This window comes from Microtus ochrogaster, chromosome 7 (assembly GCF_000317375.1).
Source record: "Microtus ochrogaster isolate Prairie Vole_2 chromosome 7, MicOch1.0, whole genome shotgun sequence".
Lineage (NCBI taxonomy): Eukaryota > Metazoa > Chordata > Mammalia > Rodentia > Cricetidae > Microtus > Microtus ochrogaster.
Window position 1 is genome coordinate 2,627,581 of NC_022014.1, and position 13,341 is coordinate 2,640,921.

At 55.6% G+C, this 13,341-nt stretch overlaps 1 protein-coding gene across 4 annotated transcripts in view; it reads left to right on the top strand.

The window, feature by feature from the left end:
* Cacna1h (calcium voltage-gated channel subunit alpha1 H) overlaps positions 1-13,341 on the top strand; it is a 59,380-nt gene that overhangs the window by 27,182 nt on the left and 18,857 nt on the right. For all 4 annotated transcript variants that reach the window (XM_026780075.1, XM_013347313.2, XM_026780076.1 and 1 more), the window contains exons 3-8: positions 8,579-8,690; positions 8,772-8,905; positions 9,085-9,182; positions 10,905-11,064; positions 12,265-12,580; positions 12,726-12,818. In XM_026780075.1, the coding sequence (XP_026635876.1) occupies positions 8,579-8,690; positions 8,772-8,905; positions 9,085-9,182; positions 10,905-11,064; positions 12,265-12,580; positions 12,726-12,818 (913 nt within the window). The remainder of the gene's footprint in view (positions 1-8,578; positions 8,691-8,771; positions 8,906-9,084; positions 9,183-10,904; positions 11,065-12,264; positions 12,581-12,725; positions 12,819-13,341) is intronic.

Consider the following 13,341-nt stretch of genomic DNA (forward strand, 5'->3'; position numbering starts at 1 on the left):
ACTCTGACTGGTATTCATGAGGATCAACCAGGAGAGTCTGAAAATATGGGAAACAGGCTGGGCCTGGCTGCCCTTCCAAGCAGCAGCACCCCCATGGTGTTTGTCGGGGTTGGAGGCTGCCGCCAAGTGGCTGGCAGAGTCTGGGTGAGGTTTCTCGCCTACACAGCCTGCCTTCCTGCAGGCACAGGGACTAGAGGGGTGGGATCAGGCACTTTTCCACTCAATTATCCCTTGAAAAGATCCCGAATCAAGCTCTTTATTAAGAGCTAAGCAGAGACATTAGCGCACTTTCTAATTAGCATGGCTTTAAAAACTGCACAATTAGAGCCATTGGCATGTGCTCAACCAGGCTGCACAGTGTCAGTCCCGGAGGATGGGGAACTTGGCCTGGGAGTGCCTGGGGTCCTGCCCTCCTTTGAAGACCTCATAGAGTGTGTTTACGTGTGCAGTACAAATGCCCATGTTGTGTGTGTTTGAGGCGTGTATAGCGCATTAGAACAGATAGTGGTATAAACGGGTTTATGGGTAATGTCTGGTATCCAAGTCTGGCTCTGGGTGCCCCACTGTCCCAGCCTGCCCCCCTGTGGCTGGCAATCCAGCATATACTATACCTAGGGACAGAACAGTGAGCTGGGGAGTGGGGCTGGTGTGCATTGCCGAGGCTGTGGGGAGTGTCAGCTCACCCTGGTTGTTAATAGTCCAAGGACTGGGAAAGCACAGTGCTTCATAGGGGAGGGTGAGGATAAGCTAGAATGTTCTGGAAGCTAGAAACTGAGTATTCATAGAATACTCCCCCCCACCTCACCCCCACTGTTTAAGGGGATATAGTGGGGAGTGGCTCCCACACCCTAGCTCCAGGAGGAAGTATTCTTCCACAGACAGCCTGCCCCCCCTTCCCCTGGGTGACCCCGAGCAGAGCAGGCAGCTGGAGAACAAACAGCTCCATGTTTGGTCCGCTGCCCTCACTCCCCACCCCCACCCCCAGCCCCAGCTCAGCCCAGCCTGCTGTGAGTCACGCAGGCCTAGGCCCAGGCTCCCAGGCCATGTTCCCTGGGCCAGGCTGTTGGGGGGGGGGGCGTAGAGGAAAAGAGGTCTCTTAGAGTGGGGGATGAGAGCAGGAAGCAGCTTCGCTAGGCCTGGGGGTGGGGGTGCTTAGGCTGCTGAGGGGAGAGCGGGACCACACCCCAAGACCCTGAGCCCTGGACAGAGGTGATGCGCTGGACCAACTGTCCCACCTGTCTCTAAGGCAAACTCTGAGCCTCATGGAGCCAGGGTCACCTTCAGGTGATGGCCAGCATTACTGAGCCCTGAGCAGGTGATGGTGCTCAGCCCCTAGTATCCGAGCCCACTTGTTCCAGCTCTGGAGGCCTGATGGAGACTCAGGTGACCTTAGAATAACTCCTGCACACTGCCCTCCACAGGAAGAGGGGCCTAGGTGGAGCTCCTGTGGTAGCTGGGGCACGCGACATTAAACAGTCCACTTCTGGAAAGCTCTGGGTGAAACCCGCTGGCCCAGGTATAGGGTCTGGTGTGGGGGTGGGGCAGCTGGGAAAGGAAGCTGCCACCCACGCCTGTGTGATCACTCTGACTCTGATGACCCTGGCAAGGCCACCTTGGCCCCGGCCCCTCCTGCCATCCCGTCTTTCCTCTCAATTCCCAAACCCAGATAGGATTCTCAACACACATTCTCCCCGCCTTAAGACCAGCAGTGCAGAGCAGGAAGGTGTGGCTGAGCTGATGGAAGCCTTTGGAGCTGGAGCTGGGCTGGGGAATCCCCACTATCTTTGCCCTAATTGGGTCTCCAGGTTCCTCTTCACCTTGTTATCAGCTGTTGGCGTGGCAACAGCCTCAGGGAAGAAAGAGAAACCTCCCTCAAATCGTCAGCACAGCCTGTATCAGCACAGCCTGCAGAATGCTCCGCCCCTAAGACCTCACTGGAGACCAGAATGAACGCCCACAGGGAACTCCCCTGGCATCAGGCATCAGCCTGTTCGGGATTTCCGCCACTTTTTCCTTGGGAAGAAGGAAGGCAGCAGACCCAGTGGTCTGGGAGCTGGCTTTGTTTGCAGTCCTTATACACAGAGGTCATGGCTAGCAGTGTAGGCTAGAGGACCCCCACCCCCACCCTGTGCGTTTCCAACTCCCCCAGGGAAAAGAGTAACAGCCCCCCCCCTGACTTGTGAGGTAGCTAGACTATCTGGGCCAGCTTTGGGGTTCCCTCTGGGGCCACGGTTGACAGTGTTGCCTCACCCTCAGCCACAGCAGTCCATCCTGCCCATCTGTGGGGAGCCAATTCAAAGTGGGGGTCATGAGGAGCATGTGAGGACGGCAGAGTCAATGTAACTTGTATAGCTAGCATCCCTTTGTGTTCTACTTGGTGGCAGCCTACCTGCCTGCCCTTCAGAGCATCTTCCTGGAGCCTCCTGATGAGGGCAGGCACCAGAGATACCTGTGTTAAGCTTCCCAGGTGTCTGGCATGAAGGACCCTTCATCAATAGAGGCTCCGGCAGTCACTTGCACAGACTCCATCCGTAGTAACTTCCAGGGCTACTAGAAAGGCCACCCTCCAGGCTGGAAAGGTCGTCGTAGGGTGGAGCAGAGGGCTGGATCCCTGGAGCAGCCAGGACAAGGTGGAATCCAGCAATGCATTCCTAGGGCTAGGCCACACTGGGCTCTGGTTTGGATTATGTGGCCAGGGCACTAGGAAGCCATAGCAAGGTTCTGAACGGATGCCCCCACCAGTGCTTTGTTTTAGCGGCAGCTCAGATGGACTGAGGGGAGGTGGCACAGCAGAAACAAGAACAGATCTGGGACCTCTCAGAGGGATTTTTCTGGCTCACAGTGGACTGCGAGAGATGGCACTGTGGGTGCCCAGTTATTTGGGACTAAGTGTGGGACCTAAGACTTTGAGGTGTGAGCAAGGCTAGATGCTAGTCCCGGAGTTGAGGGACAGCCCAAGAAGGATAAGAAGAGAAGATGTTAGGGTCCCCAAAATTGGAGCTCTCACCAGGGCGAAGGTACACCCTCTAGTGTGTGGTTCATGTCTCCCTTTTGAGACTCCTAAGATCTTCAGACATCTTGCCCCTGGCCACAGAGTGATCACTGGTTAGTTAACCTATTCCATCAGCTGGTCAAGGAACCTATAGGATCACATCCATCCCATGTGAGTCAGAGTCAGCCATCTGGGCTGTACTCCGTCTTGGGCTCTGCTGACCCCAAAGAGGGTGCTGGCAGGGACATGTGGAAAACCAACTTTCACAGAGTCCCACATCTGCTCCCTCCCCTGATGCATGGTCTCTGCCCAGGAGACTTGTCCCAGACCTTTCCAGGCTCCCAGAACTCCAGGACCAGAAGATCTTCCTGAGGCACGTGAAGGGCCATGGGGGTCACTGAGCATGGAGCCTGGAGTACCTCATGTACTCCCCCTAAGGTGTGGGAAGAGTCAGATTGACTGGGCCTGCAGCCTAGTGCAGGTGTGCCCCACATCCTCTTCCTGGTCATCTCTTTGTCCTGATGCTTCACAACCCGGCCCCTAGAGAGGCCCAGATGAGATCTCCTTGACATCTGCCAACTGGAGGTTGCTGTGGTGTGGCCTCCCATGTCAGGAGTCCAGAACTCCCACAAGTAAAGGCAGCAAGCACCTAGATCCTCAGCACACAAACTCAAAAGATGTAGCAGTGGTTGGGTGGAGGAGGCTAAAATGAAGTGACTACTTCTCCTGTCCTTTTGCCTCCTACTTTGTACCTTACGCATGTGCCCTTGGATGGGTAATGGCCCCACTTGTCCTTCCTTTACGTGCGTGTACGGAATTCTCACCCTTCAGGGACAGTTTTGCATTGTGACATTTTTCCATAGATGGGGCTGTGTGCAGGGCCATGTGCCTTCTGTAACTTGTTGTCACTCCCTCCTCTGCCCCCCTTATGTCATTGTGTCCCAATTCACACGTCAGCAGCATTCCTGTGAAAGCAGTGCCACAAGCTCCATGCCATGTGTGTACTGAGTCCTGTGCACTTGCCTGGAAGTTCTGCCATTTTGATTTCTTTTCATCGCAGGGAGCCCTGGTACTTGGGACAGAAGCCCTTGGGCCTCCCTGACCATCAAGTAGTATAGACCTCATGACGACTAGTCCATCCTGATTCCATTGTCATAGAGAGAAGGGCCAGGAATAGAGGGTCCTCAGAAAGACCATGCTGGGGAAGTTGGATTGTCTTGATAGGTCTTCACTGCCCACTGAATGCCAGGCACTGCAGCTACCTGCCAGGAGGGTTAGTTGATGCAGGACCTGAAGCTGTTATTCTGCCAGCCGAGACAGACAGCTCCCATGGAGTGTATGAGGCCTCATCACTGGCTGTCCCTTTGGAAGACAGTCCTTCGCTATGAACAAACATGCTCCTTTCTTCTCGAACAAATTGGAAAAGTGAGGTTGCGGGCTCCTGAGAACACAGTGGCAAGAGGGGCAGCAGTAAGTGCATAGTGTGGGGCTTCATGCTGCAGAGTAAGAGAGAGGGAAGGCTCAAGACCCCTAACACAAGGAGGGCTCTGGAAAAGCATGGGTCCCTGCAGGGGGAAGCCCCGAGGTAGGAAGCATAGGGCCGTGAGTGTGGTGCCGACTGCTCCATCTTTTTTCCTATAGTGGATCCTCCATCCTCCTACCCCTCCTGTCCAGCCTCTCACACGCAAAAGCCAAGCTGTTCTGGATCTGGCCTAATGGAGCTTAGCTGGCTGTACAGATTGCTCTGGGGGCTGGCAGGCGGGGCTGGAGCAGCTCAGAGCTAATCCTCTGATCTCATGCACCACCTAGCAGGGAGCGCTGGTTGGAATCCTGAGTCCTTGTCTTGCTTGAGGGCTTCTGAGGTGGTGGAGGCCAGGCAGCAGCCACACCTGGAGATTCCTGACCCTTGCCCCAGCTAGCATGGCCATACTACCCAGTGGTGTGAGGATGTGGGATTCTGCTGTCATTGCCCTGCTCTTCTGTGGTAATACCCTTTTGTCCCCCCTTACACAGAGTGGCACTGTGGTGGGCAGTGCTCAGAAACCCAGCCCAGGGGCTAAGCACATGTCAGGAGGACTTAAGGCCCTGCTGTTGCTGCACCAAAAAGGTCTGCATGGATCAAAGTGTTGTGACTGATGGAGAAACTGAACCCCGAAAAGGGGCGGTTGCAATAGAATCCCGGCAGATTTCCCATCCTCCGACTCTAAACGTGAGTCACTAGGGCGGGGCAAGGGAATCCCAGGGACTCTGACGCCATCAGACATGGGAGCTGTGCCAGGCTGGGTGTTAATAAAGATTGGGGTCTGGGGGTACAGGATCACATTGGGCTGTACCATCCTGTGTTATGGGAGGATGTATTCCACTATGAGGGACTGTATTCCATCTGGAGATCCAGCTGGGGCTATCTCCCATGGGGAGTCGACAGCTTGTTAAGTTAGCCAAGCAAGCAGCAAGAGAAGTTTACCTGCCGGGCCTCAGTGATTCCACCCCAGTCAGCAGGTTAGGTGTGGCCTCGTCTTGCACATGCAGGCAAGGACCCTGTAGCTTCCTCTCCTCTGCTAGGATGAGGGAGCGTGGCAAGCTACCGCCTTTCTCAGCACGGTTGTGTGCTGTGTTCTCCTGCTTCCCTTTGAATGAGGAAGGGCCACCTGCTCCAGTGAGGGCCACTCTCCTGAATTTGCACCCCTTCCCCAGCCCAGCCAGCCCAGCCAGCCCAGCCTGCCCAGCCTGTTGCTCACCCTGGATGGGCCCCAGGTGGGACAGCAGTTTCAGCACCACGGACAGCAACCGCCATTCGTGCCTTGCGTCCACTGTCCTCTTCACTCAGGTCCACATAAGGCTGCTTTGGGGGGCACTGGAGGCCCCCCAGCTGTGGATTGAGGACCCTTCTGTAGACTCTATCATGATCCCAGGGTGGGCTTACTGTACAGGTAATGAGAGGGGGCTCTTGCTATAGGGGGGTAGCCTTGTATCCCACGTCCCTCAGAGAGGCTGTGTCCATAACAGACAGCCTGGGGACCCTAGAGACGGTTTCTTTAGCTAATGTTCTGCAGTCCCCATGGAAGGACCTTCTCTTTCCTGACTGCTGACTGGGGATCCTGGAAAATAGTGTGGTGCAGAATGGGAAGTCATTTGAGCCCCTCCTACATGCACAAACTCAGAGTGGTAGCCAGGCATCAGTGGGTGTCCTTGGAGTTTGGAGTGTTGGCCCACAGGGTCCATAGAGACTGCTTTGTGCTCTCCAACCACAGAATCCTACCATGAAGGGGCATCTCCTGGGTCCTCTTGTTCAGCTTCTCTCTTGGCCTGCCTTTCAGAAGTTTGCTGCTTGCTAAATCTCAGAGCTGGGTGGGTCCTTGCCTTTTGAGTGAGACCTTGGGGGAGGGGCAAGGAGGAACCAGATTAGTCCACTTGACTGGATTCAGGCCCTGGACTCCACCGACACCATCTCCTGTTCACATATCCGTTTGGTTTCCTCTAACCCCCATAGAAATTGATTTTAATTTGTAGACGTCAGTTCAAAGCCTGCAGAAATTTTAATTAAACCCAGAAAATCTATCTGTTGTAATTAAGCCTCTGGAAGTCACCCGGCTCCACGTGATATGACCAGTTGGTGCTGCCTGTCCTTAGCTGCCCACAGAACATGACCAGGGGGCAGTGTGACACGTGAGGTGTGTCCTTGCTGTTGTAAGAAGCTGGAATATTCTCTGCTTAGGCAGGTCCCAGGTCCAGGACCCGATCCACTTCCCCACCAGGTTAGGGGTCTTGACAGGCCCCCTGCAAGTGTCCCCTGCTCCATAGATGTGCCCAGGTCTGCCTCTTGTCCGGAGGCAACAGTCACTCGGGAAGGCCATTCTCCAACCTTGGTGTTAGTCTTGGGGCAGTAGCTGTATGTGAAGGTAACAGCTGGGGGCCTGGGGTTACACAGTAGGTGGACTATAGACCGTCCAGGCAAGCCAGCTTCAGGGAATATAGTCTACCTGAGTGAGAGGGTGAATGTGTGCTGAGCCCAGGAGAAACCAAACTATGGGCAAAGGAAGTCAAGAAACAGCCTTCAGTCCGGGACAGGCTTCTTGTCCTGGCTTCTGGAGTTGAGTGGGTCGGGATAGCTAGGATGAGCCTATCTCCACTGACAGCCTCTTCTGGGAGTGGGGCGGCCAGAGCTCAGGGAGCAGTCAGAGAAGCAGGGCCTAGTCTTGCTGAGGGAGGTGCAGTCGCTTCCTCCACTGGCGTCCAGCAGGCCTAGAAAGGCATGGCACCTGGTAGACTCAGAGTCCAGTCAGGCCTAGGAGCCATTTGTGTTAGTCTGGTCTGACCGTATGTCCTAACGGGGACCTTTGGTGGCCAGTGTAACGGGGTGCCTGTTCTCCTTAACCCAGAGCAGTGCCCTCTCACCTTGGAAGCTAGTCTACCACTGAGCCACGTGAGCGTGCCCACTGGGACCACAGAGAGGCCAGCCTGGGAGACCAGCCCCTCACCCCCCTCATCTGTCCCGGTGGAGAGTAGCATTGAGCCATGTTGTGAGTGAGCTTGACCGAGCTGGAAATTGCTGGGTGAGGGGTGTACAGAAGCCACGTGGAGCCAGATGTGGACAAGCACGGGGGATGAGAACTCCACAGATTGTGGCCCCAAAGCACCGTATCGCCTGCCGGAGGTTGGCTGGTGCTGCGCTAGCAGGAGGCTGATTTCTGTTTTCCGCAGCCCCATTACGGCAGAGGCGCTTGTTACTGCTGAACCCATTAAGTGTAATTATGACGCGCCCAGCAGGAGCGTGTGATTACATTGGTGTCTTGGCACCGCGGAGCACACTGCCGGTGTGGGCTGAGGGGGCGGCTCTGTGAGTGTGAGGGAGGTCAGGGTCAGGACTGCAAGAGGAGCATCCAGAGAACAGCCTAACCCCCTGCCCCACCCCCGGCTCCCAGGTAGCCCCATGGATAGAGGGCATTACAGTCCCCCCCCCCAGAATGTCATCCCCCAGCGTATTCTGTCCCTGTCCCTCTGGCAGGTTGTTGCTTTGGCTGGTGCTGGTTCTGTGGTTTGCAGCCCCAGACCACATCAGTGCCAGCCTGTGTCCCCTTACTGAGTCGGTAGTGTTGCTTTGGGGCATGGACATGTGCTGGTGGAGCTCTGTGCTAGTGCCTTCGTGGGCGCTTCGTTGGTTATCAATCCACGCAGACTTAGAGGTGCAAGGACTACTCACGATCACCTTCAGGAGAGTCAGTCTCTCCTGCCACACACGTCCCTAAGCTCCTGTCCGATCAGGGCTTTCTTGCATGCCCTGCATATTTGACCGTCACTAAGACTGCCAGGCTCCAGTCTATTTGATGTCCTCACCTGGGCCTCATATGCCGCACAACTGGCTCACGGCAACTTTTCCAGATCCATCTTGGTACGAGGTGGGGCAGGGAATAGTGACTATTTTCCCCGGGAGAACTTGGGACTCTTGAGAGTCTTAGGGGCCAGCATGGTGCCATGGCGCCATCTGGTGGTCGTGTTCTGTTATTGCCGTCACTGTTGACACGAGGCTGACCCCGGCCTCAGCGGGGGGTTGTCTGCTGCACATGGCCCTTAACACACAGCCCCCAGGTGGTTCGAGCACATCAGCATGCTGGTCATCATGCTGAACTGTGTGACGCTCGGTATGTTCCGGCCCTGCGAGGATGTTGAGTGCCGCTCAGAGCGTTGCAGCATCTTGGAGGTAGGTGTCAAGGACTGTGAGGAGGACCAAGAGGGGTACCAAGTGTACCCTGCTCCTTCATCGTGACCCCCTTCCACCCAGGCCTTTGACGACTTCATCTTTGCCTTCTTCGCTGTGGAGATGGTTATCAAGATGGTGGCTTTGGGGCTGTTTGGGCAGAAGTGCTATCTGGGTGACACCTGGAACAGGCTGGACTTCTTCATTGTCATGGCGGGGTATGCTTGGGAGTCCTAGGCCTGACCTCAGGGCTGAGACCTGAGAGGGGCTAGGGTTTGACAGGTGGCCTTGCCGGGCAGAGTGCACGTGTCGGTGGCCCCTGTGGGGCAGTGGGTGATGGGCTAGGAGTCATGGGCCCCTGGGGTCTTCCCCTTCCTGAACACCCTTGCTCCTCCAGCATGATGGAGTATTCTCTAGACGGACACAATGTGAGCCTCTCCGCCATCCGCACGGTGCGTGTGCTGCGGCCCCTCCGCGCCATCAATCGGGTCCCCAGTAAGTGTCACTCCTGTCTTGAGTAAGAGATCAGCCTGTGTGTCCCGCTGGCCCTGCTGCTTACCCAGACACCAGCAGACTGGGCCCTTCTAGGACAGTCCCAGTTGGGATGTGATGGAGACTCCCAGTGCCTAGCAATGGGAGCCTCTCAGAGCCTTGACTTCCTCATCTGCATAGCGTCTGGGGTGGGACTGGGTGCCCAGAAGGTTCCCAGCTACACCACTGTCCAGTGGAGCCTGAGGCAAGGGTGGAGCGCGTGTGAGAGACTGGGCTTGTGGGGAGGGACACACTGCATGCTCCCACTTACACATGGAGGGAAAACGTGCAAGAAATCATGTGGTTGTGCTTGGGATGTGGCCTGTCCGTATGCTGACTGGCTGCCTGCCTGCATCTAGGGGTACAGTTTTGGTGTTTTCTTAGGAGCTAAATTCAGATGTTCAGTTTAAGGGTGGGAAGGTGCAACCCTCTTGGAGCTGTGCAAGGTGTGTATTTACATGCGTGAACAGGTATGGTTTTGGGTGCACACCCCCTTTTCATGCGTAGACAGGTGTGGTTCCAGGTCCACACCCCCTTTTCAGCTGCCACTCAGCCTTCCACCTACCTGCCTGGCCATGACTTCTGGGATCAGATCCAATTCAAATGCTGTGTAACATTGGACATGTTACCAAGCTTCTCTGAGCCCCAGGTTCCCTTTAAAACAGTGGAGTACAGGATATATTTCCCAAGGACAGAAGAGAGTGTGAGGTGAAGGGAGGCATGCGTGGCTCTGAGGACACCGCCTGGAACCCTGTGTGTCCCGTGTACTCAACAGAACCACAGCAACTCCACCTGGACAACCGTGTGTTGGAGCAGAGATGAAACCCAGGTCCACTCCCATCCAAAAAATTAGGGTTAAATGTCCAGGGAACTCTGGGATTCTTTCTTAGACAGGACCACCTGCTCCTTACAGCAACCCCAGTACCTTCAGAGCTGTCCAACTACCTACCTTGGCTCTACTCTGACCCCTAGATCACATGACCTATGGCAGTGTGATCACATGACCTTGTTGGTTGCTTCCCCACGAGACAGTGTCTCTCCAATTGAAATGTTAGCACCCCATCAGATTGGACCCCCCTGTGACACGAGGGCCCTCATTCCATGGCCACCCCCTCTCAAAACTCTGGTTCCCTATCTAACTTCATTGTGTGGCCCAATGCTCCACCTACAGCCTAGGCTGGCCCTGTGCAGATTTTGAGCTATGTTCTTTTGATGACTGAGGGGGGCAGACCCAGGATGAGGCCACCACTGATCCACTGCCTTGATTTGTTCAAGTTCATGCACCACCCAGGACAAAGGGCTTCAGCGTTGTTCTGAGATAGGGCACCTCCCATGCTTCCCTATAGCAGGGTCCTGCAGGTCTGCTCTTGTGTTGGAAATAAGGAAGCCCCTACCCACAGTCCAGCAAAGCCCCAGATCCCAGCGTGCTGGGTCCCTACAGAAGCTGCACTGGCCATCTCACTGGCCCACCCTGGGGATGCTACACAATGAGGTGGAGCAGGGACATGTTTGCCCTGGCCATCTGGGACTGCAGCCCGACTCCCCTCTGGAGGTCCCTCAGGCCTTTCCTGTGCTGATAGAATTGGTATGGATTTGTGAGTGGTAGGCAGGGCTCGAGGGAGAACTCCCCGAGGACCCTCTACCAGGGCTTACAGCTGTAGTGAGCACCAGCCCTGCCTCCCTCAGGCATGCGGATCCTGGTCACTCTGCTGCTGGACACGCTGCCCATGCTTGGGAATGTCCTTCTCCTCTGCTTCTTCGTCTTCTTCATCTTCGGCATTGTTGGGGTCCAGCTCTGGGCTGGCCTGCTGCGGAACCGCTGCTTCCTGGACAGCACCTTCGTCAGGTGTGCAAGCCCCACCCCGTGTCGTAAGGCTCTACCTACCTAGCCAGCCATGATCCCAAAATGTTATCTCTAGACTCGGCCCTTCAGGCCTCCCCCTTCTGCAGGCCCTACCCTCAAAGGGCTCTTCCCTCCAAGACTGTTCTGCCATACCCCAGTATGAGCCCCCCCCCAGGTGTTCTATCCCTGAATATACCCGTATCTACTCAAGACAGGTACAGTCCCCAGAGACAGGGTCAGTGTGGAGATGAAAACATAGGCTTGGTAGTTCAGGGGCAGGTTCTAGGGGGGCTGGGGTGGAAGCCACTTCATCTCAAACAGTTTTTCTCTGTGAGTGAATGTGAAGGTTTGATACCAGTGTCTTTAGCCCCAGAGGCCTGTCTGGGGTAGGATGCTGTGCTCATCTTCTGCCAGTTCCTGGTACAGTGTCCCCAGTGGCTGCTATCCTCTGCCCCTTGCATCTGCCTGGCTCCAGGGCTTCCTGAATGTAGGGACCTATATGCCAACATGGCATTTGCTTTGTGGGAACGAGGGCATGTCCATTCCCTTCGTCCAGGGCCCCACTCTACAGCGTTAGAAGATGGGTAACCCAAGGCTTATGACCCTCTGGGGTGTCCCTGGAAAGTGATGGGAGGCACTCTGCTCCTCACTAGACCCCACTTGTGAGCTGTCTGCCTCCTCCAGCACGAGTCAGGTATCTGAGCATCGAGCCTCTAAGGATGGATACCCACAGACCAGGGGTTTTCTGTTCCTGGGTCTCTGGGTCTCAGAGCTTCTGAGATGTTCTTGGAAAGGAATGTGGGGGTTTGGAGAGAGAAAGATAGTGGGTCTATGAGGAGAAGCCAGGGAGCCTAGAGTTGTGGAGACACACTGTTGCCAGGTCCCACTCAGAAGAAGTCACTGTTGTAGACACCATGGGAAGGGAGCGAGGGTAGGTCTAGAGGCCTTGAGATGCTTCAAGCATGGCCTGTCTGTCACTGTAGCAACGATGATGCAGTGAGCTGGGTACCACATTGTAGATCCAGTACCTCTTCCTTCATCATCTCGAGTCCAAAGCCCAGCTGAGGGGTAGGGAGGAATTGCTCTCTTCATGGTCATGTGGGATTCAGGCTTAGCAGCCCTGAGTGAGACTGGATGAGCGGATGGGGGAGTGGTATTCAGGCCAGGAACCCCCTAGCCATGCCTTGACCTTCTGCAACCCAGGAACAACAACCTGACCTTCCTGCGTCCATACTACCAAACAGAAGAGGGTGAGGAGAACCCTTTCATCTGTTCCTCACGCCGCGACAATGGCATGCAGAAGTGCTCGCACATCCCCAACCGTCGTGAGCTTCGTGTGCAATGCACTCTTGGCTGGGAGGCCTACGGGCAGCCACAGACTGAGGATGGGGGTGCTGGCCGCAATGCCTGCATCAACTGGAACCAGTACTACAACGTGTGCCGCTCAGGGGAATTCAACCCTCACAACGGCGCCATCAACTTTGACAACATCGGCTATGCTTGGATCGCCATCTTTCAGGTCTGTGCTAGAATAATAGCCTGGGGACACCTGGGCGTGTGGGATGGTGACCCCTGAGAAAGGCACCCATGCTTGGGTGTGACACGCACTGCTGCCCTGGGGAGCTGGAGAACGTGGGCCCATGTCCAGCTGCCTGCCTCCTCAGGTCATCACCCTGGAGGGCTGGGTGGACATCATGTACTACGTCATGGACGCCCACTCGTTCTACAACTTCATCTACTTCATCCTGCTCATCATTGTGAGTGTGGGCGTGACCGGCTGGTGGGCAGCCTGCATTTGGTGGGGGGCGGGGAAAGCCATATCTTGCCCCCTCCCCTTGTTACTCCTTCTGGACCTCCTAGACTCCCTAAGCTCAGTGGTATGGAGGCAGCTGCTGGGATGGGTTTCGGTGGGTGGCCAGGCAGGGGCTTCTCTGCCCTTCCCGCAGTGGAAGGAAGTAGACCGGAAGAAAGACCTGTGCAGCCCCTAGGTCTAAGGTGATGCCTGGAATCTTCACAACAGTTAGTCCCGTCTCTCCACATTGTGTCTGGCCCTCTTAACACAGCCTCCCCACAACAGACGTGTGATCTCCTAGCCCAGCCCCCTGTAGTGAACACGAATCTTTGGCAGACTCTCATAGCATCCATGACCCCACATTTCTTTGGTTCACAACTCCCCCGTTAACATCCATACCACACATAGCGCATCTAAAGCATCTGTGTCTCGGATTTAGTCTCCTCTTGTCCCTCAATGTCCTGTGGTTCTCAGTTAGGACATTGTTA